The 26,636-nt window shown below is 39.2% G+C and overlaps 1 protein-coding gene across 3 annotated transcripts in view; it reads left to right on the top strand.

The window, feature by feature from the left end:
* The window catches only part of Aoah (acyloxyacyl hydrolase), a 237,576-nt gene that overhangs the window by 26,920 nt on the left and 184,020 nt on the right, over positions 1 to 26,636 (top strand). For all 3 annotated transcript variants that reach the window (XM_052156295.1, XM_052156293.1, XM_052156294.1), the window contains exons 2-3: positions 4,932 to 5,027; positions 25,563 to 25,629. In XM_052156295.1, the coding sequence (XP_052012255.1) occupies positions 4,932 to 5,027; positions 25,563 to 25,629 (163 nt within the window). The remainder of the gene's footprint in view (positions 1 to 4,931; positions 5,028 to 25,562; positions 25,630 to 26,636) is intronic.

Here is a 26,636-nt window from a genome sequence, read left to right as displayed (position 1 = left end):
TGGCCAGCCCCTTAAAGAGAAGTCAGTTCTTTCCCATCCCTCCATTCTTGCTGCTGAAGAATGCAATGCATTCACCACAGACCCCAAATTAATGATTCAACTGGAAGGGAGTACAGCCTACTGGAGGGAGCTGAAGATAGACCTCCACATCAAAGCTGTTTCCAGTCAGAGTGTTCCGGGCTTCAAACCCCATTACCTGCACGTCGGTGGGGTCCTTTTGATCATAACTCTTCACTAGGCAGCGTGAGGAGTGTGGGAGGATCTGCCTGGTCTTCAGAGACAACTGGCTTTTATTATTGTTCTCTGCCTTTTTTCTGCCCACCCCCACCCCCTGGGGCCTGGCTCCTTTTTATCTACCTAATGATTTTCCAATTTTAACCAACAGTGTTAAGGAGCTGAAGCCGTCAGTCTTTGATGGAATTTCTCTGAGTCAAAGTCAAAAGGAAAACCTGTACCTATACTACAAAGAAGCAGACTGGTCTCCAGTGCCCAGGGCACTTTATATGCATCCTTTTAAGTCATGGTTTAAAACAAGCACAACTAAGCATTCAAGTGGATTTTTCAAGAAAGATTTTTTTCAAGAAATCTCAATCCATGGGTCCACTGGAATGGACATTCCAAAAATCAGACTCTAGGAAGTGTTTCTTTATATCCCCTGTTCCCCAACCGTCCTGCTGATCTGAATGATGATCTGGTTTCCACACCTTGTATCCTAGTCTATCTATTAGACCATTAGCTATAACAAACTATAATGTTCAATTATAACAGAGAAAGGAAATCTGCTGCTAATTAAATTGTGGAAAACATGGAGTCTTCTGTCATATTCGTTCAGGCTGCAGGTCTCGATTCTCTGCTGAGAGTGCTTTTCCACTCTTCTGTTCTGCATGGTCTCTTGCAAAGTCGCCTCTTACTAGTCCTTTAGCTGCTAAATACCATAAAGTTGTTATAAATCTAGGAAGTCTATCGTGACTGCCTCATAGATAGGGATCACACTGTTTATCTGGGAGCCCATTAAGTTCTAGTATTTTCTTGCCTAGGACAAGTTTCTTTAGTTGAATGCATGTTTCCTCTGTTAAAGAAATGTTACCAGAGTCCTCTAATCTGAGAGACTCTGTATGCAGAGTTTGTCATCTCCCCAACTATGCTGGCCCAACACTTGGAGAAAATAAAGGAAGAGTGAGACAGTTTCTCTAGCCACAAAATAACCCGATGTAGGTTTCTCGTGTAAATCTCCTTCTCCAGGCAGTTTCTCACCCCATGAGTGCTGAGGCAGTTTCCTAAGATTGTCTTTACTCCCTCTTTTAGTGAATGTGTGTGGTGCTTTCTCATGGTGCCCCTGAAGTGGAAGAAAAATAGAGCTAACTCCTCTCTCCCGGAAGCTGGTATCAGAGAAGTATCTAATGCCAGTCCAAGATCATTAGTACAGTAGACCCCTTGTGTCCATGGCTCACAGACCTGTATATTCAACCAACCTCTGATCAAAATGTGTTAGAATTGTCTGTCTTGAACATGCATAGACTTTTTCTTTTGCCCCATTCCCCGAGCAATACAGTGTAACAACTATTTGCAAACTATACACATCACATTAGGTATTATAAGTAACCAAGAGGTGACTTAATGGATCTAGGAGGGTATATATGGTTTAAGGGTCTTGGACATTTATAGATTTTGGTACCTGTGTGGGGTCCTAGAATATACCTCTGATGTATAGAGATGTCTGTATAGAGTTCTGAGAAAAAGGAGAAGAGTGATGTGGCTACTGATTAGGTAGAGAGATGAAGGACCATTAACAAGGCAGGGTATGGAAAATATCTTAGAAGACCTTTGAGGAAGGGGTGGAACTAAAGCGAGCTTACTCGATGATATAGATTTATTGGAGGGGAGTAACATGATAATATTGGATTCCTCTTTTGATTCAGTATCTCAAAAAGAATGGTGTCTTAGGGAAACCAAGGCAGAATGACAATTCACGAATGTTCTTACGCTCCTTTATTATCTTATTTTTAACAAGAAAATATTATCAAGGTAAGACAGTTATTACCATTATTCATTTGATAAATATCTACTCTACCCTTGCAGTGGGTCTAATATGACTTCTAAATACTCCTAAAACATTTCAGTCATGAAAATCACCCATAGTTCTTTGTCATCTGCTTAAGGGTTTAGACTGAAAATATTTTTTTTTTGTTCCACCCCTTCCTCAAAGGTCTTCTAAGATATTTTCCATACCCTGTTCTTTGTCATCTGCTTAAGGGTTTAGACTGAAAATATTTTTTTTAGTTCCACCCCTTCCTCAAAGGTCTTCTAAGATATTTTCCATACCCTGCCTTGTTAATGGTCCTTCATCTCTCTACCTAATCAGTAGCCACATCACTCTTCTCCTTTTTCTCATTGTTTTATTTATTTTTTCCTTTATTTTATTTTATTTTATTTTTTTATTCGATATATTTTATTTCCATTTCAAATGATTTCCCCTTTTCTGGTCCCCCACTCCCTGAAAGTCACATAAGCCCCCTTCCCTCCCCCTGTTCTCCCACCCACCCCTTCCCACTTCCCTGTTCTGGTTTTGCCTTATACTGCTACACTGAGTCTAATGAAAACCATGGCAAATTATTTTGTGGCCAGTAATGGATTTTTTTGGTATTTAAAGGCATTCAGAATCGTACTAGCAACAGGCTGAGTCTTGGACACAATTCCCAATGAAATCTCTGCTTGGTGACAGCACCAAGCCCTCTCACATCACGTCTGAACCCCATGCGCATGCTCCTTTGAGTCCACTCCAGGCACCAATCAGTCTGGCTCACCATGCACAGAAAGTGATCCAGAGCACGGCATGCTGGATCGATGGAGAGCGGAACATTTGAACATGTTTCCAATAGAATCCGCTGTCAGGCTCCAGGGAAGCTCCCTGTGGTCCAGAAGTGGGCACGGAAATAAACCAGTGAGATAGCAGATCTGGGAAGTAGCTATAGAAGTAGGCATTAACCATTCCCCGGGAAACCCCACAGCAACTAGTGACCAGCATGTCTCTGCCAAGCTCTTCAATAGGCCCTCTTCAAGCCAGTAAATAATTCTTGCCCCTATTTTATATACCAGACCCTGTGCCAGTCACACAGAAAGTGAGACTCCATTCCACTGTTAAGGAACTTGGAGTCTGCTTGAAACTCAAGAATAAAGTTTCAAAAGGTAGGCAGATTGTTCAAAGTCACAGCATTTCCAAATGGCTGATCCAATATCTGAACCCATGCTGTGTTTCATTCAAAGCCTTTTCCTTTTCAACCGTATTGCAGTAAAACTACTTATCACGTTCCATTTGCAGTTTACAGTTTTTAATATACTTGATATACTCAAAAGGAAGGTGCAATTGGTCATACCAGATAAGTTGAACAGTTTATTATCTTGCTCTCCTGTCTCATATCCTGTTTTCTAAAATGAGATTTCATTGTGTTTCTATTTTAAAAATAGAACAAATATACATGAAAATGCTTTTTAGGCCAGAGAATATTAACCAGTATCAGCTACTAAATTCATGGTAATATAAGAAAACCCTTAAAGGCGGTAAAGTCAGTAGAAAATATAGCCAGTCTGTCTTGATGGTTGATGTTACCAAATAGACCAGCAAGTGGTTCCTATCAGCCCAAGAGCATGTCAGCTGCACAGGTGTCAGTATCTCGTATCTAGTGGGCACTCCCTCCCTCCCCAATCTGAGGGGACGGAGCAATTGTAAGGAAAGTGCTATCAGCACTTCAGTCTCTATAGAGAGGTGGATAGCTCTCATTTCTTCATCTCATTTTACAGAAGGCCTATTTCTTTCTGTCTAGAAATGCTCAGTAACGTTGTTCACCTTCTCCCCGGGGGCCATGGTGGGGATTTGGGTTTAATGACACTCGTCGTAAGTAAGTTGGGGGCCTTGCTCACTGATCTCACTTTTTAGTCAGCTTCGGTCATATGGAACGGTTGTGCTACAAATCTGCTAACATGTGCCTGCTTTCCTTATATAAATGAAGGCTAGCAACTTCTCCTACATTTCTATATCTTGGGCCAAGACAATACTTTCATACAAAGAAGGAATCTCTTCTTTTAAGGAAGAGGATGTTTCTATCTTTCCATCAGTTTGATAGATTGAGGTAATAGAACCTTCTAGAAATGTGATCATAGCAACCCAGGGGAGTCATACTTATCCTATGCTAAAATTAGAAGAAGAATACATTCCTACCATGGCCCATGTTTTCTTCTAGACACTCAGTGTATTTGCTTCTTACTTACTAGTGGCCTGGGGCATTCCACAGGCATAATTAGTTTGCGTTATCATTCCTATTAATCAGCACAGTTTCACTCTAGAAAACGTGTTATTTCCTGATTTATAAGGAAACCAAGGCTTAAAAATGGAAGATATTGAGTCCAAGGTTATAAAGTCAGGACTCAGTCCCAGGTCTTCTGAAAAATTTCCACTACTGTCCCAAAATTAGAACTCTGGCTCTAGGTCACAGGTCAGGATCTTGTGGGCTAAGATAATGAAGGCATTTACTGCAGAGGAGCAAGTAGAGATTTGAGAAGTTAGAACCTGTGTAGTATGCACAACTTTCCTCCTCCTATCTCACGCAAACACATTTGTTTCTCTTTATTTCTTTCACATTGTTTTCACTTAACTTCTTTGGAAGACAAGCCAGATTAATTACTGCCCCTAAGTCATGGAGCTCACTGGTAGCCAAGCTACTCTGACAACCCTGGCTTTTTGAGCACTCAACCCACAGTTTTCTCATTATATTTCTCATTTCTCTAAAAGTCCCAGTGTGCTTAGGTGTGTGTTTAAAAAGCAAGGGGTGTTTTGCACCTCAATTGATGTCCTTAAGCATCCGGTCTGTCTACTTTCCTTCCCGAGACCCTCCAGTCCCTGGTGAGCGGCTGACATGTTCTTCTGCTCCCCACAGGGTGTGTGGTGGTGATATCTGTGATTGAGCAACTGGCTGAGGTTCACAACTCTTCAGTCGAGGTGGCGATGGAGAGGCTCTGCAGCTACCTGCCTGGTAAGTGTGCAAGAGCCCTGGTTCTGTGTCTGCTTGTCTCCTCCTCTATGGATCTCAAAGAGGGAGTCTGCACCCATGGAGTCTAATGGAGAAGAATTTGATGGTGTTTTCCTTAGACAGCTATTTTTGTGGCATTGATAAAGACTAAAATAAAATGTCCACTCCAGGTAGTTTCTGTCTGACATTCTCTATCATGGCAGACATCACTGTGGCTATTTAGGGAGAAAATGTCAAATGGCCAATTATCATTAGTGTATCATAATAATAATGATTTCCTAACTGATGATAATTATCTTAAATATTAAGAAGTCAAAATAATAAACAGTTCTGTTTGCTTATACTCACATTCACAGACACACACAATTCTACTAATACAGACACTAGACTGAAAGGATTCCTGATCTCAAAACCCCAAATGGGAAGGTCCTAGAGACACCCATCACCTGGATCTCAGTCAACCATCTCATTCATCCTACAAACCAAGACACTGAGCAGGACTTTTGAGAAAGCTGTATATTTGTGCTTCAGACTAAGTAGAAAGAAAATATTTACTCTATTTTCTGTATAGATAATAGTTATGTATTTGAGAGCCAAATTTTCTTTCTCTTAGCTGAAACTAATTCATCAAGAAGGCTAAGACTATTTTTTTCTCTGTTAAGTATGGCATTGAGTGGAATGGTGATTGTATCTTTGATTTATTTAGTACCCCATGTCAATAGCAAAGAATCATTTTCTGAGAATAGTATTGTTCAGAATGGGCATTTACAGGATAGACTATTTAGAACTCAGAGGAAAGGCTTAGAGAGAGTAGCATATACAACACCTGCTTACTGCGTCCCGGATGGACCGTGGTCTGCCCAGAACTAGTTCCCACCAGCTCCTAGAAGGAGGAATGAGCTAAATGAGTATTTTTTAGGACAATATTTACATATTCACTCATGTGAATCTATAAGTAAGTTGCAGTTACTTTGTGACAATTTTTAAAACCCTTTCTAGATAAAACAAAACAGATGTAGAATTCACATGAAGTGAATGCATAGTGTTCCATTTTTGAAAGGTAAGCACCTGTGTAAATAGCCCAGGTCAGAAAGAAGAGAGAATTATCCCGCTCAGAAGTCCCATCCACGTGCTCCAGATGGTCACGGCTATTCTACCCACCTGCAAAAGGAAACATCTGAACTTTGTAACAGTTTTTTCATGTTTTTTTACAGTTTCAGCATAACTATCTTATGGCCCTGGTTTTACATTTCCGGGGTCTATTACAATCTACAGCTTAGCTTTTCATCTTTTCTCTCCTCACAAAATTCAGCTGTGAAATTTGTCCTGTAACATTTTCTATAACCTGGGATTTACTGACTTCATGTGTGCCCACAGCGTGACAGAGCATGCTTCTTCTGAGTTTCTCAGACTTGGGACCTAGGTTCAGAGCCTTGAACAGGACACTCCAATTTGATGCCTTTGGCAAATGACACCTGATATAATAATATCTCTCCCTCTCCCTCTCTCCCTCTCCCCCCTCTCTCTTTCCCTCTTCCTGCCTCCCCTCTCTCTCCCTCTCCCTCTGCCCTCTCCCTCCTTCCCTCCTCTCTGTAATTCTAGTGGCTGTTGATGCTTTGAGGTGAAATGTATCAACTTATTGAATGGTATATCACTGGATATTTCAACTGATCATTTAACTACCCTTGACCTTCCCTTACCATCTTATTTGAATAGTTTCTTTTAGTACCTAGTTCAATTTAAAAAAATCAGGATAAACTATTCTTTTTCTTTACTTAATAGTTTTCTATTATAACCCCAAAGTAATCATTTTCTTTAAATGCTGTATGAAGTCATGATTTAAACATACCTTAAAGATTTCAGTCAATTGCAACCATCACCCTATTGAAGCATAAATAACCCCTTTTTGACCAGAAGGTCAGAATCTCCTCTTCAGTTTGACCATGAGCTCAAATAACCTTGAATAGCTTCCTCAGTAACTGGAATAGCCAGGTATTCCAGCCTTGTCTGGAACATTCCTAAAGCTTGAAATCAGTTGTTTTTCTTAGGATTCTGGTTTTTTGTTGTTGTTGTTGTTGCTGTTGTGGTGGTGGTGGTGGTGGTGATGTTTTATTTGTTTGCAGCAAGTCTTATATTATGACTAAAGCTGAGTACTTGGGGATCTTAATTATATTGAATAGTCAATATGTCTAGGCCTATTCTGTGGACAGAGATAGAAAACACACATATACACACATGCACATACAACAAATACATGCACATATATATACATATACACCCGAAACTCCTTGGTATATGATTTCTTTCCAAAAAACCTCTTAATTCTCAAGAAGCCTAGTGTGGGGCTGAAGAGATGACTCCGCAGCTGAAAACACATGCTGCTCTTGCAGCGGACCCAGATTTGGCTCTCAGAACCCATATCAGGCAGCTCACAACTGTCTGTAACTCCAGTTTCAGGGGCCCCAAGGCCCTCTTCTGACTTCCCTGAGCACCAGGCACACACACACACACACACACACACACACAGTGCACACACATACATTCAGGCTAAACACTCGTACACATAAAATAAGAATAAATAAATATTTTTAAAATAAAAAATACACAAGTCTTTCAGTCTTTCTTTCTTTCCTGATATAATAATATTATATATATATGCCTGCCAAGCATTCCAAATAGTGCTTTTCATTTTGTTTACTGTGAAGTTGGTGATATAGGCAAAGAAGTGTTTCAGTGTTCACTATTGAATGTTCAAGTTCTTGGGCGTGTAGTGGTTACAACTATATGTGTTTCTTATTTGAAGGAAAGTCTTTTTTATGTTTTCAATATCCTTGTTTTGATTTCTTCAGGGATTTCTTTTTATCTGTGAATTGATTCTTCATTCCCTGTCTGATACTTTCCCTCCCTCTTGAATCTCTTTCCATCTCTATATACATGTGTGTGTTGAGTGCTAGGGTGGCCCCCAGGATGCCGTGCACTCTAGCCAAGTGCTCACCACACTGTAACACCCGCCTTGATGTCATATCATTAAATCTCTTCCTCCTTCATCCTTATTTCTCTGAAGACCATGTGTATTCTATTTGTTTGTGTTCATTATAGTTTAAATTTCATTTCTTTTATGATTTCTATTCCTCCCTGGTTTCTTTTATCCCTTATTGGAAACTTGGATTTCTTCCCTTCTTTCGTGTCTTATATCATTTTATTAATGACTTCTCTCATTTTGAACTGTTTTAATCTCTTCTTTGGCATGATTTCTGGCATGCCTTTACTGTCTGTAGGAATGTTATTCTTTTTTTTTTTTTTCTTATAATAGCTTTGTATGGGAGTTGACCTAGATACATTTCTGTTGCTTAATTTTTGTGAAATTAGTCTTCAAAAGCTCTTAGAAAGAGGCGGCCTGGCGCTTCGGAGTGCTCAGAGCGCCATCTCTGCTGCCTCTTGCTCAGGCTCTGCATCCTTCCCTTGGCCTCATTCACAGGAGCTTCCTTCAACATTCCTTCCTTCAACATTCCTTCCTTCAACATTTTTAAGCAGCTCAGCAGTTCCCACTGATGGTGGGCCCTGATCAGAAGGGATCTGGGAGTCCAGTTCACAGAGCTCATGGATATCAGATTATTCTTAGTCCCTAATCCTGACCTTATATGCTGTGGCTAAACTCCTCCTGAGCTTGCCATCTTCTGGTGGCTTGGATCACTCAGCACCTAACACCTCTGGTCTCTCCTTGGGAGCACATGCAGATAGGTCATCTTTACATAACATTACGTTGTGTCCATGGGGGTTCCTAATTTTGTTTTAACTGTTTTCTGTGACAACTGCTAGCCAAGTACTTTGTCTGTGTGTGTGTGTGTGTGTGTGTGTGTGTGTGTGTGTGTGTGCATATGTGGGAGGGAGGAGGCGGGTTGTCAGGGCTCAGAGAGATTCCAAAGCCCCACTGCTTCCCTCATTGCCTTTCCAGTAGTCTCCCTTTTGAAGGTTTTATTTTTACATCAATAATTAGGCATCACTTTGCGACATCCTGTTTTCATTCAGCATTCCGTTTTTAAGATCTATACTCATTAAGACAATGCCTCAATTGGTCTTACATCCATGTCTTTGATTTATACCCCTATTACTGGACATTCAGACTCTACCCAAGGTCTCACTTCTATAGTTTGGGGATGGTTTAAATGTGTCTGCCATAGACCTTGAACTGTAGGCTTCATTTCCAGTGTGCTGGTACATTATGTGTCCCAGACAAATACAGGTGATTCAGCCATGGGCATCGCCCTGGGAAGAGCTGATATTATGGAGAGAACTAGCACCTAAAACCAAGTTGTTAGAGGAAAAAAACCCAGCTGTACTAGGCATTTTTGCACATATGTGAGGTATTGACTATTTGGAAGGTTGAGATCACTGAACCCATGAGTTAGTTCTAAAGAATCTTCTGCACTGTGTTGAAACACTGCTGCAAAATAAATACCAAGTAGAAGTCAGTGAGATGGTTCAGTGGGTAAAGGTGCTTACAGCACAAGCCTGACAACCTAGTTGCACCCTTAGAACTCACACGTGACCCCTCATGTCATGCACCCTTAGAACTCACATGTGACCCCTCATGTCATGCACCCACATGAACACACACCACACAGAGCTACAGAAACAACAACAATAGCAACTCTTTAAAAAGCCAGTTCTGGTCTGTCTGTGTGGGTGCTGACTCCCTCCTGTTATGTTGTGTTGCAGAAAAGAGACAGAAATGGACAGATGAGGCCACCCCATCTTAACCTGCTTCCAAAGAGAAAGCTGGGTAAAGATGTCTCTCCACGAAGTATACACCACCACGTGTTGGTTAGAGTGACACATTTCACATCTCTGGGTTATAGAGGGAAACATTGCTACCATCCGAAGGAGGAATTTGTAGGGAGTCACAGTCATCACTAACCCTGCCTGGCCACTTGCTGTTTCCATGTAACAGGTCTCAGTGTCACATGGAACCATTTGCACCTTGAGTCTGACTTTTCTTTTTCTAGGAAAAGCTCTGTTGTCCAAAGGTGAGAGTGGAAGCTCGGAGAAGGGAAAGCCTGCCTGTCCCAGGAGGAAGCAAAGCACACTTCAGGGCTTAGGGGTTGTGCTTCCTACTCAAGGGGAAAAACTCTAGTGAATGAAAAAGGCTTTGGGGTTCATTTTGATCTTATTAGAAAATGGTGGACTTTTGGATGGAAACCAGGTACTCCTGCTGTTTAAACAGCCATACCACTTGATAGACTTAAAGGCAGGCTGGACATTTTATTCTGATTTAGCGACAATGAAAAACCTGCATAAAATAACTACATGAATTTTATAGAATAATGAAGAGACTATCTCCTTGCTAAATATTTCTCTTAGAAGACATAACGGGCCCAGCCCATAGTGTCTCCTTGGGCCTTCTGCATGATAATATAGGTGCAGGAGGAACAGATGAAGGTGATCTTATACATGTAAATACACATTCATTTAAAATGATTTCCAAGTATCCTTTTTCCTCTAAAGCTAAACAAACACAAAATCCCTAGTCTTAGTGGTCACAGCCTGAGAGCTATGGCCTAGAGAATAATCTCTGCGTAGATCACATTGCCCTTTCAATACCTGAGAAGACCTGTGTTTTTAAATTGTGCAACGTGTTTCTAACCTTTGATTTCACTTGAGGTTTTAACTATCATTTGAATGGAAAAAGAAAAGAAAAAGGAAACATGATTGGTAGTGAGTTTCAACACGAGATGAATGGTTTTGTTTTTAGTGCTACCAGAGAGTGAAAGATGCTTTAGCCAAATGCTATCAGGTGTGTGTGTGTGTGCGTGCGTGTGTGTGTGTGTGTGTGTGTGTGTGTGTGTTTTACTGGGACCCATGACCAGGACCTTGTGCATGTTAGTCAAATTTTCCTATCTTTGAGCTTCATTCATAGCTCTGAAGATAAGATCTACAACAGAACCTTTACTATTGGATCTTGATTGTGAGCTAGTAGATAGGAAAATATTTCTATCAATCTAGAGAATGAAGACTTAGAAGAACACATCCATAACAGAAAACAACATGGTCATTCCAAAGTCAAAAAAGGGGTTTCAAAGGATCACTGGACAGTCCTTATGTACTAGGAAACACATGTGTACTTGTGTCTCAGAGTTCTGGAGGTCCAGAGTCCCAGCAGATGAGCCAAGTGTCATGCTTCCTGCTGTGTCATCCCATAACATGACATTAATTCATTCACAGAGGCAAGAACCTCTCATTAGGCCCCAGAGCCCAGCACAGTGGCATGAGGACTAACTTCTTAACACAGGAATTCCAGGGACACATTAGAACCATAGTTGATTCCTATCAAAATTCCTATGGCAGTCACCACTTGGGTTGCGGTGACAGTTGGGGTGCCATCTAATTGTAGTTTCCTGGGCAAATCTATCTCTTGCCCAGAGGTTTTACAAGTTTCTGCTTCTCATTCTCACACGCTGAGCTTCTAATTTAGCTCTGGGAGCATCCTCTCTTTTCCTACATCCAACACTGCTCCAGGGGCCTCCCGAGTTAGCAGAATCACAGAATCCAGTTGAAGAAAGAGATTGCAGAGGTGCCTGTTCCAAATGAGAACCCTGCAGCCATTTTCTGTGAGTGGAGCAACACAATCACAGAAACACACTCATAGTGCTTCTCATCAAACCAACGGGAGATGGATTTTCTCTGCCTCTTAGTCAGTAATGCAAGTTAATCAAAGAACACACTAATGTCATTTTTTAAATTGCTCTGCTCCAGGCTAAGCTACTTCAACATTAACATTACTTTAAACATTTCCAAGCTGCCTCTCTCCTCACTTAATTATGAACTTCTCTTAAAAACACTCTTTAAGTCGTATGATGCTGCAGTAAAAACAACCAAACACCATCGCCACATTTTCCTTTTATTTTTCTTTCTTTTCTTTTCTTTTCTTTTTTTCTTTTTCTTTCTTTTTTTTTGTTTTTTGTGAGGCAGTTTCTCCTTGTAGCTCTGGGTATTTTGGAATTAGCTATGTAGGCCAGGCTGGGCTCAAGTTCATAGAGACCCATCTGCCTCAGCCCCCTGAGCAATGGGATTAAAGATGTGGTCCACTATAACTGGCATAGTCACATTTTCAGATAAAGAAGGCAAAGTCTGTGGAGAGGAGGCACATTATCCAAGTCTGAGATTAGAAAGCTAGTGCTAGAATCCAAGTTTCTTGAGTTCAGTGACATCACAACATCACACCCTCTCCACAGTAGTAACCTTCAAAGCAGCAGTATTGAGGGGAGGACAATGGATTTTTACCATTATATTGAGATAAAATTTACATGCATTACAAGTCATTGGTTAAACCTGTATCACAGTGGCTTTCTATATATTCAAAGTTATAACCCATCACCATGATTTCAGAACACTTTCATTATGCCAGTGTGTTAGTTAATGTCCTATTGCTGTTGAGAGATACCATGATGAAGGTGACAATTATAAAAGACATTTATTTGGGGGCTTGCTTACAGTTTGAGCTGTGTAGTCCAACAGACATGGCACTGGAGCATGGCTGTGCACTTTACATACTGATCTTCAGGCAGGAGAGAGAGAGAGAGAGAGAGAGAGAGAGAGAGAGAGAGAGAGAGAGAGAGAGAGACAGAGAGACAGAGAGACAGAGAAACAGAGAGAGAGAGACTGGACCAGTTGTGAGCTTTTGAAATATCAAAGCTCACCCTCAGTGACACTTCCTGCAACAAAGCCAGACCAACTCCAGCATGACCACATCTCCTCATCCTTCTAATCCTTCTCAAAGAGTTAGCTCCCTGATGACTGAGCATTCAAATTTATAAGCGCATGAAGCCATTCTCATTTAAACCACCATAAACTATACACACCCATCCTCCCCAGCACTTAAAATCCACTCATCCACTTCCTGTCTTTTATATTTATTTGCTATAGATATTTTATATAAACTAAACCATATGTTTGCTCTTTTGTGATAATTGTCTTTTGCCTAACACAGTGGTTTCTGCCACTTTGTATAACTTTAAATATATTTTTAGAGTTACATTCATGTCACATGCATCAGGGCTGAGTAATATTCTAGTGTCTAGACATCACCATTTTGGTTATCACAATATTAGCTCTTGAGGACTTAACGAACTGGAAAAAATGCTACTTCAGTGTTTGAACAGGTATTCTGGTTTCCAGGTAGGAATAGAATTTCTGGACCCTATCTAAGCTTTTCTAACTCTATACTAAATAATTTGAGGAACTATGAGGTTAGTCACTAAAGTGTCTGCACCATTTTACATTCCCCTACTCTATGATACTTTTCATTTTGATTCATTTTCAAAACTTATTATTACTTTGTATTGCAGCACATGGTAGGTATGAGCTGTACTTCACTAGAGTTTAGATAAAAGCAAGCACATTTGTTCATCTTTGGGAAAACATCTGTAGCCATCCAGAAGCCATGGATGAACTGGGTTCCTAAAAGATGGTTTTGAAATGAAAAAGGAACAAGGTACAAGAGAAGGAAGTAGCCAAGACAAAGTTTCTGATCAAGGCTCAAAGCTGAATATTGAGTATGGCATTTATATAGGGAGAGCCCACAGACCCATCCTTTTTTTTCAGCTTGAGTATGTTGCGAAGCATTATAATACAGAGGGCAGTTTACTCCTGTAGGAAATTCAAGTGCAGTAAGGTGAAAGACTCCACCTCGATCATTAAGGTCCAACTGTGGCAAGCACGTAAGGTCTATTTAGCCTGCTCAAGGCCAGGAGAAGGGTGCAAACACCTAATTCAGATGCTTTCCACATTTTTAGATGCACTATTTATCTTTATTATATTATATTAAATGTTTACCTAGAAACTTCCATCCAATTTATAACCAGCTAACTTACTTCTTCTTGATCATAATAAACTGATCATTAAACAAAGCGACTACTGTCTAAATACAGCAAAACAAAGTGTGCCCATTTATTACTTTCCGAGTGTATGGATCTTCTGATATGGCTAAATGTAGATCCTAGAACGCCTTGAGTGCTACCAAACCTCTATAAATAACACTTGTCACAGCATTAGCAACAACAAAGATAAGAGAACTTCATCTTTCTCAGACAAACATTACTATCAACCTCGGGATCCATTCATATTCCTACAAAACCATTTATTCTGAGTATTTTTAAATTTTACCTACTTCAACAAGAGGATAGAGTCAAGAACTCTTGTCATTTTCTGTATTTTTAAGATTGTTTGGTTTTGGACCCCAGGACAAGGGACTGTGGTGCATATTTTACATATCAAAGCAGACCTGGCCTCCAGGTCTTCTCAGCATCCCTCAGTCTCTACCTGGCAACCTAGGAGTTGAGTTGCTCTTTCCCCAGAAGCTTCTCCCTATATAATCCAGACATTTTGCTCTCCTCCTCTTTTCCTCCTCCTCTTCCTCCTCCTCTTCTTCTTCTCTGTTTCATACACTTTATTTCTTTCCCCAATACTACCTCCCCATGGCAATGTCTCTGGCCTCAGTCCTTGGGACCAGAGAACTTGCCCCAGAACAGCTTCCCTACAAACCTGCCGTTAATCTAATTTAATCTGGTTTGAACGGGCTCATTTTATCAGCAGAGAAAAAAGCCTGTCATTGATTTCTGCCCTAAACTGCTGTTAGCTAGTTACCTGTTGGGTTTCAGCACTAAAACCATCCCCTGACAAAACACTGAAGAGCCTGGGTAGGAAGGTTTTACTACTATGATGAACAGTCAGAGAAGAATGCTGAGTTAAGTCCTGCATGGTCATGGAAGAGACTTGATGACAGGGCCCCACCCCTGGGGTAGAGCCCGTGGGATGTGGCTCTCCATGAGTGCTGGTGACTGCTGTGGGAGTGAGGCCTGTTTGTATTGTAATGTGCATATTTTCATGTTCCTACTTCAGGGAATAATCTCTCTGTTAAGGTTAATGACTTATGATAATTAGAAACAACATGAATCTTGGAGGTGAGGTTGTATCCACATTCCTCAGTGTTAGGACCTGCAGGACAGCCCTTAAGGCTATGAGAAAGAACTCTGAAAACACAAGTTAAAAAGTACATAATTTCTCATCTATGCAAAATATAAAAATGCAATATGAACTATATGAGGGATTTCTCTGACCAAAAAGAACAAAGGCAGCTGCACTGATGAGCTAGCTTGTCAGAAAGATAGAAAGGCAGACAGATTTCTGAGGTCAAGGTCAGCCTAGGACAGAGCGAATTTAGGTCCAGTTGTGATGGGAAAGGTGATCTTAGAGCAAGATCTCAGAGTTTATTGTCTGGGCTTAAAAAGGCAGGCAGATCTGGGAGTGGTGATCTCAGGACCAGATTCTACCCTGATAAACTTATTGTTAGTACTTACAAAGGCAGGCAGATCTTTGAGTTCAATTGCTATGTTAAAAAAAAAAAACAACAACAACAACTGTGTCAAAACTGTAGGAGCCATCTTCCAGTAACTAACCAAAATGACTAACACAATGGGAAAAAGAAGGAATACCCACTATATGTTCTCTAGGCCTTTTAGGAAACATGGAGCTGTTCCTTTGGCCATATACATGTGAATCTACAGGAAGGGTAATATTGTAGACATCAAGGGATAGGATGATGCTCATAAAGGAACATAAGTGTTACCACAGTAAAACTGGAAGAGACTACAATGTCACCCAGCATGCTGTGGACATGACTGTAAACAGGAAAGTTAAGAGAAAGATTCTGGCCAAGAGGATCAATGTGTGTATTGAGCACATCATTCACTTGAAGAGCAGAGATGACTTCGAGAAGCAGGTGAAGAAGAATAATCAGAAGAAAAGGGAAGCCAAAGAGACAATGAATGGGTCCAGCTGAAGCACCAACCTGCACTCACAGAGAAGCACACTGTGTGAGGACTAACAAAAGTGAGGTGAGCTGCTGGAGTCCATCCCATGTGAATTTATGGCCTAAAATCCAAAAAAAGAAATTAAGGACCCAGACTGAAAAAAAAAATGTACTTGCTGTCTTCTAAGAATAAAGGGGCTAGGGTCATAACATGCTGATTCGTGAATAAACAAAAGTGAACTGGGGTGGATGATTGAATTACTATGCATATAAAACACTGGACTTTGGTCTGCAAGAGCTGAGCTATGCAGAGGGAACTGCTTGGAGAGCTGTCTAGAGCTGTTTCAGGCAGAGAGCTGCCTCAGGCAGAGAGCTGTCTTGAACAGATATCTATCTGGAGAGCTATCTCAAGCTGAAAGCAGGCTGTCAGCTTGTACCCATGATTGACTTTGAGTCATTCTTCCACCGCTCCCAAACACCCCTTCCTCAGCAACCTTTGCAAGCTGAAGCCGGTTCTTGGCAGAAGAGGCTTGTCACATAGACCCAGGGTCATTGAAGAAGCTTTCAAGGACAGAATTTTCCTTTCTTCCAGGTACAGGAGGGAAATGGTTTTACAAATGGACATTTTTTTGTAACCCTTGCAAACAGGAATCTGGAGGGCAGGGTAAAGCCTCTGAAGAGAATGAAGATGTAGTTTGGCAGAGCAGAAAGATGATAATTGATAAAGGTTGTGCTGCACAAGAATTTCTAATGTGAGAAGCAATTAATCAAAGCACTAGGGCTAATTAAATGAGCTGATCATTGCCTAGGGAGTGAAATCTCTGAAGAGTCTGGTGAAGGTTTGAATAGGTATGGCACCCATCGACTCGGGTATTTGAATGCTTGGCCCATAGAAAGTGGCACTATTAGGAAGTGTGGCCTTGTTGGAGTAGGCGTGACCTTGTTAAAGGAAGTATGCCACTGTTGGGGTAGGTTTTGAGGTCTTATATGCTCAAGATATCCCCAATGTGACACTGAAAGAATAGAAAATACAGCCTAATGCCAGCCTTCTAAGGAGCCCCAAACACTTCACATTCCAGAGCCTGCTCTTTGTGCTCTTTGTTAGAAACTAGGTAAAAGGTCACAGTCCAGAGCTTGCCCTTTAAGATCTAGGCAAAAAGGCCTTGAATAGGTGATCCTGGCCCCATAAGGTAACTGGAAATGAGCTAATTATTTGCTTATCTGCTTCTGTAAACTGCTTACACCATTCCACATCCAGGAGTTCACGCAGCTACAGACCTCCAAGAAAATAGGAAACTAATTGGTCCACTAAGCGCAGGCCCCTATAATTTAAACTGATTGGCCTAAAAACTATAAAGTGGTACAAATCGATTGGTTCACACTACACAGGCTCTCAGTTCTAAGGAATGATTGGTTTATGATTCTCAGGCTTTGTTGTAAACTTATAAAAGCTGTCCCAATTCTGCACTTGTGGTTCACAGTCCTCTACCCCTGGCTGTGGAACCCAAAATTCTGGAATAAAGAAATCCTCATGTTATTGCATGGAGACTGTTTCTCAGAAGTGATTTGGGGGTCTCCTTATGAGGCATGGGGTACTGGGGCACCCTCGGTTTTGGGGGTTCTTACAACAAAGTCTCCAGCTTATGGATCAAAGACTCTCAGCTTTTCCAGCATCATAACTGCCCATTGTATTTCCCATTATGATGTTAACCTCTGATAGTGTATGCCAGCCCCAATTAAATGTTTTTCTTTATAAGAGTTGCCATGATCATGATGTCTCTTCACTGCAATAAAACCCTAACCCAGGCAAGCCCTTTGGAAAGCTCCTGACTCTTTTATGACATACCTGGAGGTAAACAATTTTATTTGGATTAAAATAGCCCCAGATCAGCCACTTTTATTCCAAGATAACTCTCCCATTTGCAGTCTTAGAGGTGGGGAAATTATTTCTAAACTCCTTATATCAAGATATATCTGTGTCCTGTTTACCTAAGACAGAAAGTTCTAGACTCCTTCAGTCTAAAGAACACATGATTATCTCCCTCCATTATTTTCTGTCTGATTATCAAATGTCAGTCCTGTTCTTACAAACCCAACTCAATTTCTGTCTGAACTGGTTAGATACAATATATTTCAAGGTCATGTTGAAGGACCCTAAGGGTGTTTTCCAGTCCCACATCCTTTTTACAGCTTCTCCCTTCCACCTAGGGTCAAGGTTAGGGCATGTTCCCATGCTCCACCCATAGGAACATTTTTGAATAAGAAATTCTCAGAATGTACTGATAGTCACCTGGCCCTCTGGAAAGTCCCAGGTAGAGTTCAAATGCATGTCATGTTTGCTAATAGATTTAGAAGTCAATATGCTTAGCCCATAAGTTTGAACTGTAACCATGTTGATATTACCTGTTCCCCTAAAAAGTATCAAACTGCTTGCAATAGCCATTCGGGATCACTTTTTCTCGTCACTCAACTTGAGGAACTCATTGAGGGTTGACCCTGATGTGCTGGAAAATAAACCTTTTGCTTTTGCATCGATCTGCATCTTGGTATCTCACTTGGAGGTGTCTCAAAGTTAGTACCACTTACCGAGGGTTAGAGTCTTACAATGTGCTCTTTCACAGTACTGATGAACCTTCAACATGGGCTCAATGCACAAAGAATGATTAATTAATTAATTTATTTATTATTGGAGAATCACTTTCAAACACATTTTGAATTTTTAAAAAGTTGTTCAAACAAATCAGCTCAAAGCATGAATTCATGAAGTTTCAGAATCCTGGAGATAACTTACCCATAATCCCCTGAGGCAGCAAACAAGAAGCATACAACAGCCTCAGGTATCTATGCCTGGTTACTGGGTATTCCTTGGGTCATGAGGTTCTGCTGAAAATTTATAGGTAACATCTATAAAGAGGGAAATACTTAATACCTGTTACATTAATAATTTCCTATAAAACAGAATAAAATAAAAGCAAATAAGTAACAATTCATGAATCAGTATTCAGAGCTAAAGCTAGCTCAGAGGCACTCATCTAGTAGCAGCATCTACCAGCATTTACTGAGGGTATCAAGGCAAAGAAACAATTCATTGGTTAATTAGTTGTGGTACTTCCTATGCTTAACTTAGGCTCAGCTATTGTACTAAGCTCCATGATGATTTGGTCTGATGAAGTTTGGTGTAGAAGCTTGATCCACACCAACTAATTTCCATATGTTTTATTTGTTAGTTGTCTATTTTATACTTCTTGTTCGTTTTGTGTCATATTTGAGGAAATCCTGCCTAAAACAAAAGACACAAAGATTTATACCCATGTTCTCTCTGAAGAGTTTTATCATTTTAGCTCTTATGTGTAGGTTTTTGGTCCATTGAAATAAAAATTTTATATACTAGTATGAGAAGGATGTATTACTTGCTTTTCTCTTGCTGTATATAAAAAAGTACCATAACTGAAGGAATTTATAGACTGGTTTCCTTGGACTTAATTTTGTTAGGGCTAAGAGTCTAACACCGTATGACAGGAAAGTATGGCAGCAGGCAGACATGGAAGCTGATGCTGGAAGTTGAGAGTTCACATCTTACGCCACAAGGAGGAAGCACGGAGAGTGAACTGTGAACGGTGCATGGATTTTCAAACCCCCAAAGTCCACCCCCACGTATACTCCCTCCAGCAGAATCATTGTTTTATTAGGGTTTTAGTGCTGTGACTATGGCTATGGCAACTTTTATAGAGGAAAACATCTAATTGGGTTTGCTTACAGTTTTAGGTGTTTAGCATTATTGTCATGGCAGTATTCAGGCAGGCATAATGCTGGAGAAGAAGCCCGCAGTGCTACATCCAGTTCTATATTTGGATCAGCAAGCAGCAGGACGTGAACTGAGAACAAGAAGCTTGAGCTTCTGAGACTTCAAAGCCTGCCTCCACAATGATACACTTCCTCCAACAAAACTCCACCTAGTCCAACGAATACATATTTCCTGATAGTGCTATTCTCTATGGACCAAACATTCAAACACATGATTATGTGGGTACCATTCCTATTCTAACCACCACAACCATACTTCCTAATCTACCCAAGTAATGTTAATCGGGACCAAATATCAGATAAACCACCACAGTGAGTAATTTCATTTACTCTTCTGTTTATAGCTGTCAGTTTTTTTTTTCAAATTTCCTCATTGAAACTTTCTTGGCACATTTAAGTCTTAAACTCAAGACACATTTAAGTCTTAGACTCAAGATCTCTATCTCCTTGATTCTATTTCATTGGCCTACATGTCTCCCATTTTAATACCACACTATCTTGGTAACTATAGTTTTGTAGCTTGCTAACTGTGAAGTATGAGTCTTCTAACTTTGTTTTTCCTTTTCAAGATTAAAAGAAAAATCTATTTTGAGTCCTATTTTGATCCTAACATATAGTTAGGATCAGTTGATCAATTTCTGCAGAGAAGTTGCAATTGTTTTAGAGATGGTATTGAATCAATAGGACAGATTAAAAAGAATATTGTCATGCTAATACCATTAACCATTGACTCACTGGTCCATCAATATGGTATTGTTTCTGCTTATTTGGGTCATCTTTAACTTCTTTTGGTAAAATCATTTCAAAGAATATATGTGCATGTTTTTAAGAAAGTGTCTCATACAGTAGCCCAGGTAGCCTGGAACTCACTATGTAGCATAGATTGATCTCTAAATTATGGCATTCCTCCTGTCTCAGGCTTCCAAGTCCTGGAATTGCTGGTGTGTTTTCCACACCAAATTATTTTTGTTTGTTTGATTGATTGATTTTTCTTTGTCAAATTTATTTTTTTATTTTGTCAAATTTATTTCTAAGTATTTAATTATTTTTGATGCTATTATAAACAAAATAGTTTTCTTAATTTTATTCTTATTTGCTCATTTCTACTTCACAGAAAAACAATTAGTTTTGCATTATTGGTTTTTTTATTGTGCAATGTCATTAAATTCACTCATTAGTTCTCATCATTTATTAATGGGTTCCTTATGGTTTGGGACCTACATGATGACATCACTTTTGTAATATATTGTTTTGGCCTTTCTAATCTGGGTGCCTTTCATTTCTTTTGGCTAACTACTTATTGTGGCTAGTATTTCCACAGTAATGCTTATAGAGAGAGGGTTCTGATTTTTGTCATTAAGTATCATGTTAGTAGTTTTGTGAATAGCCTTTATCAAATTGAAGACTTTTCCTTTCATTACTAGTTGGTTGTTGATGTGGTACTTTAGCAGGAAGTGGGAGTTATCAAGCATATGTATAGTATTCTGTCAAATATTTCTTCATCTATTGAAGACAATGTGAGCTCAGTCCTTTATTAATGTAGTATGATGTGATAGCTGATTTCAAATGTTACACCTTGCATTTGGGGGACAAATCTCACTTGGCCAATGTACAAATTTTTTCTACAATGTTGTATTGGATTTATATCATTTTTTAAAAAATCCTTGGGGTTATATTTATAAGAGATGTGGGGCTCTATTCTTGAAGGGGTATATTTTGGTACCAGTCTCACAGAAGTTAAGAAATATTCTATACCTTTCCATTTTTAGAAAAGATGTGGTGAATTAGTAGACTTTACTAGTAGAGCTTTCTCATCATATCAGAGTTTTTTTGGAGAACTTTTAGAGTACTGTTTCAGTTGCTTTATGTGCTATATGTCTACTTATTCTTAAAGCTAATTGATCATCTTATGTATTTCTGAAGATATCTCCTTACTCCTTCTATTTTTTTTTCTTTGCTGCCATGCAGCCATATGATGGAGGTATTTTCTCAGTTGAGGGTTCCTCTTGTAAGATGTTTCTCAAGTATCATGTTAAAAAAAATTAGCCAGCACAAAGGATATCTTCTTACTGGATGTGTATATGTGTTGTGTGTGTTCTTAGATACTGATGCAGTTTAGCAATCCCTATAAGAGTAGGTCTTCTTTTGCTCTGTAGTAAAGACTAATTGGCTAAGTTGAACAACAGAATAACAAACTGTGTTTCATTTTAACTCCAAAAGATATATTTTTAAAGCAACTATTTTTTTCATACAGTACATTTTGATCTTCATATATCTCCTCTCCCTACTCCCAGATCCTTCCTACCTTAGTATCTATGCGATTTCAAATTCATTCTAAAAACAACAACAAAAACAGGAAAAACAACTACTACAACAACAAAAACCTTAAAAAAGAAAATTAAGACAAGCTTAAAACAAAAATAAAATTAATAAGATTAAAAGATAACAAAAAAATACTAAAACACACATACAGGCACATACAAAATGTCAAGTCTAATTTGTATTGGCAAATTACTTCTGGGCACAAGATCTTTCCAAGAGTTAAAACTTCCCAGTGAAACTCCATTGGAGAAAAAAGATATTCCCTTTCTCAGCAGATATTAACTGCAATAAGCTTCTTAGAGTTGAGTCTTTGTTTCAGCTTCTCCTTGCTGTGATTTTGTCTGTTTTGAACCTGTCCAAGTCTTGTGTGCTATCACAGTCTCTGGGAGTTCACATGTCTATCAGTCCTGTTGTGCCTCGAAGACATTGTTTCCTTGGAGTCATCTACTTCTGATTCATACAATCTTTCTGCCTCTTTATAAAGCTCAGAGTTTCAAGGGCTGGGGTTTGATCAAAACATCCCATTTAGGATTGAGTGTTTCAAGGTCTCTCACACTGCATATCATCAAGTTGTGAGTCTCTGTATTAGTTACCATGTATTGCAAGAAACTTCTCTGATAAGCATTGAGTGATGTTCTACACTGAGTGTATAGCATTATGTCACTAGAAGTCATTTTATTTCTATGTTCATTTAGCAGAAGAATAGTAATATTGGTTTTGCTCTAGGCCCGTATTCTATGTACTGTTGGATTCTTGGCCACTTTAGTAATGTCATGTATGGGTTTCATTTATGGACTGTGCCTTAAATCCAATCCAAAAAATATGTGATTACTCCCATAACATTTGTGCCACTATATGGCACCAGTATATCTTACAGGCAGGTCACTGTTGTAGGACACAGGATTTTTAGCTGAGAGAAATTGTTTACCTTTCTCCCATTTTCCTGTGCCCAAGTAGGGGTCAAACTTCTAGGTGGGGACCAACTCAATTTCTCTGTGTTTGGTGACATAAGTGTGTCTTCACCAATAGAGTCTTACCGTCAGATTCTAAAGAATAACCAATAACCTTGGAAACTAAATACCTGTGATACTTGGATGAGGGTTCTAAGAGACCCCTTTGGCCAACAGCTCAACAAAATGTAAGCCATTCCTGGTACTGGAAATTTTACTTAGTGGCATAAGCTATCTAATTGGTGCATTGCTTCCCCCATTATATGGTGACTTCATTTACTTTTTTTTTCAAATATGTATATATTTTAGGAGGCTTCTACAGTGTAGGTTTCCATGACACTTTTCAAAAAACTGCTTTAGTGTTAGTCCCTCCCTCCATTTCCTTCTTTATCATGACACTTTTCAAAAAAACTGCTTTAGTGTTAGTCCCTCCCTCCATTTCCTTCTTTATCATGCCCTCCCATCCCCTTGCCATTTGGTCCTCCTATTCAGTTTCCCCTTTACCTACACTATAGGTGTAGCATAATACCTATAGGTATAGTATAACACCTATGACACTATATTACTTCATCCTTGGAAGATTTCCTCTTCCTTCCTGATTCCATACTACCTACCTAACCTCTGTAGTTATTGAAATTGAAACATTTATATCTAAAGTTTAAAAACTGACATCCACATATAAAATAAGACATGCACTATTTGGGTTTTCTTTGGGGGCTGTATGTTACATCACTCAAGATAATTGTTTCTAGTTCCATGCACTTATATAAAAAATTTCACAATTTCATTTTTCTTTACAACTGAATGGCCTACCATTGTGTAAATGTACCACAATTTCTCATTATCCACTCATCTGTTGATAAACATCTAGGCTGTTTCAAATTTCTGGCTCTTTTAAAGGGGGCAGCAGCAGACATGAGTGAGCAAGTATCTCTGTAGCAAGTTGCAGAGTCTTTTAGTTCTAGTGCCTAAGAGTGTTACAGCTGAATCTCATGGAACATCAATTTTCACCTTTTTTAATAACCTGCACACTGATTTCCATAATGGATACACCCATTCACACTCCCACCAGCAATGAATAAATATTGTCCTTTCCCTACATCCTCACCATCATATGCTGTCATTTATTTTGTTGATCTTGGCCATTCTGACTGGGATCAGATGCAATATCATGTGGTCCTAATATGTATTTTCTTCATGTTTCATTTTTTGAGTACTCTGTTTAGTTCTGTACACCATTTTAAAATTGGGTTGTTTTCTTGATGTTCAGGGGTTTAGTTCTTTGTATTTTCTAGATACTAATCCTCTACCAGATGAGTAATTAATAAAGATGTTTCCCATTCTGTAGGCTGCCATTTTGCTCTAATGATGGGGTCATTTGCTGTACAGAAGTTTTTAGCTTCGTGGGCTCCCACTCATTGTTGTATTTTAATACCTGTGTTATCCATGTCCTGTTCAGAAAGTCCTTTCCTGTGACAATGAGTCCAAGTGTATTCCCTATTTTCTCTTCTATCAGGTTTATGGTATCTGGTCTTATGTTGAGGTCCATGGTCCATGAGATTTACTTTGATGTAGAGTGACAAATATGTGTCTATTTGCACTTTTATATGTGGGTACAGTGTTTTTTCAGCATCATTTGTTGAGAATGATATCTTTTCTCCAATGTGATCAATTTCTCCAATTACACTGATCAATATGTCTGGTTTTTATGCCAGTACCATGCTTTTATTACTATACCTCAGTATTATAATATACCTCGGTATTTATACTGTACCTTAGTATCTTAGGCAAAAGAACTAAAAGACTCTGCAACTTGCTACATAGATACTTGCTCACTCATATAATTTTGTTATTCAGGATTCTTTTAACAATCCTTTGTCTTTTTGTTTCCATGTGAATTTGAAGGGTTTTTGTTTTTTTAATTTTTGTGAAGAATTGTGTTGGAATTTTTGGAAGGGATTGTATTGAATCTGTAGACTTTTTTGGTAAGGTGGTGATGTTCACACTATTAATCCTACCAGTCCCAAGCAAGGATATCTTTCCATTTTTTTAGTGCATTCTTTAATTTCTTTTTTTTTTTTAGTATTTGTGTTTTTATTATATAAGTTTGGTATTCATTCACTTGCAAGGCTAACATTATCATATTTCATTTTTCAGGCTATTTAAAAGTCTCAAATCCAAGTAGTTTCTCTGATTCTTTCTCAATATGTTTGTTATCCAACAAAGGAGATCTTAGCCAAGATTTTACATTCCTTGCTATAAAAAAAAAGAAATATATAATTTTATAAGAAAACAATCACCTTCAAATATCTGCAGAAAATAGTATTCACACAAATAGTCTATGGAAAGTGTTATTTTTATGTGTCTGAGTATCTTTGCCACATGCATGTCTGTGTACCACTTGTGTGCCTGGTGCTGGAGGAGTCCAGAAGAAGGTATCTTATTTCCTAGATCTGGAGCAACAGATGGGTGTGGGTCACAATGTGCAACTTCTGCAGCCATTACTCCAACCCCAGGAAGTGACACGTTAATAGTCATGGTAACTTTAAAATTACTGAACCCTTAAAACTAATGCTCAGTTGTCATTAATCATTTAGTCTTAGTTCTTCACAGAGATAAGCACTGACTTATGTTCTAAACTATGATTTTTCTTAGATAAGCTGTTCTTGAAGACCTCCTGCTATTTCTTGGTTCAGACATTTGGCTCAGACATCATAAAACTGTGAGTATGGTGTATAGTCATATGTAAATATAGAAACCTGTGTGTGGAAATCTGGCTCCATTTCTTACCAAGCACTTTGCACACAAGATTTACAGATAGCACCACCAACAATAACCCTATGGAATCCACTAATGAAGTGGGTGACTTCCCACTCATTACTCTGAGCTCCCACTACTTACTCTCTTCCAGTAGCTTTTAGCCCTCTGTCCTCCAGGGTTCCTAGCCTATTAGCCTCAGTGTCTCTGTGCCATCCTTGTCTGTTTGCTTGCATTCTTTTCTTTTCTTTTCCTTCTGTTTTGATCACTTTTTGCATCACCAGATAGGAGGAGTCATGTTCATGTTCATGACAGTCTCTCAACAATGAGCCATGTTACCTGATTTGAGGTCACAGTGCAGTCACTGGTCTAGGCCATCCATCTCCAATCCAACTAAAATGGCCAAGTCAATAGTAAAAAAGTAGAAAGGGAGGTTTGCTCAATGTGGTCACACTGGGAAGAGGACAAAGAGATGGCAGCAATGTTCTCCAGTTCATCTTTCTGTTCTGAAGTGAGACTAAAGTTTAAATAGAGGGCCAACAATATGAACATCTAAGCTATTGAGCCATCATTATCTGAGCTTCAGTTTCATTCTGCAAAGCATTCTAACAAGTGGTGAAAACTGTGAAATTTCTTTTCTAGAAGACAAGGTTCTCCTCTGGCTATATCCAGGATTCCAGTGTTTTCCTTTTTCTAGCATGGGATTCCTGGGGAAATTCTCATTATTAGGATCCATTTTTTTAATAGTCTGACACGATTGTAAGACTGAGGGACACAAGTGTCTCTTTAGAATAGCTTCGTTTCTGCCATTCTTACATCCATATATGGTTTTCTTACGTTTGTGACTTAATTATTTACCTAGTGTGAATATGCACCCAAACCCATGCCACAAACTAGAGAACTGCGACAATCATCTGAGTCTATCTTATCAACTCTTTTATCTTGCCTACTGCCAAGAACATCATCTTAGAT

This window comes from Apodemus sylvaticus, chromosome 14 (assembly GCF_947179515.1).
Source record: "Apodemus sylvaticus chromosome 14, mApoSyl1.1, whole genome shotgun sequence".
NCBI classification, from domain to species: Eukaryota; Metazoa; Chordata; class Mammalia; order Rodentia; family Muridae; genus Apodemus; species Apodemus sylvaticus.
The sequence above is the reverse complement of the archived record's forward strand: the minus strand, read 5'-3'. Positions and strand labels throughout refer to the sequence as shown.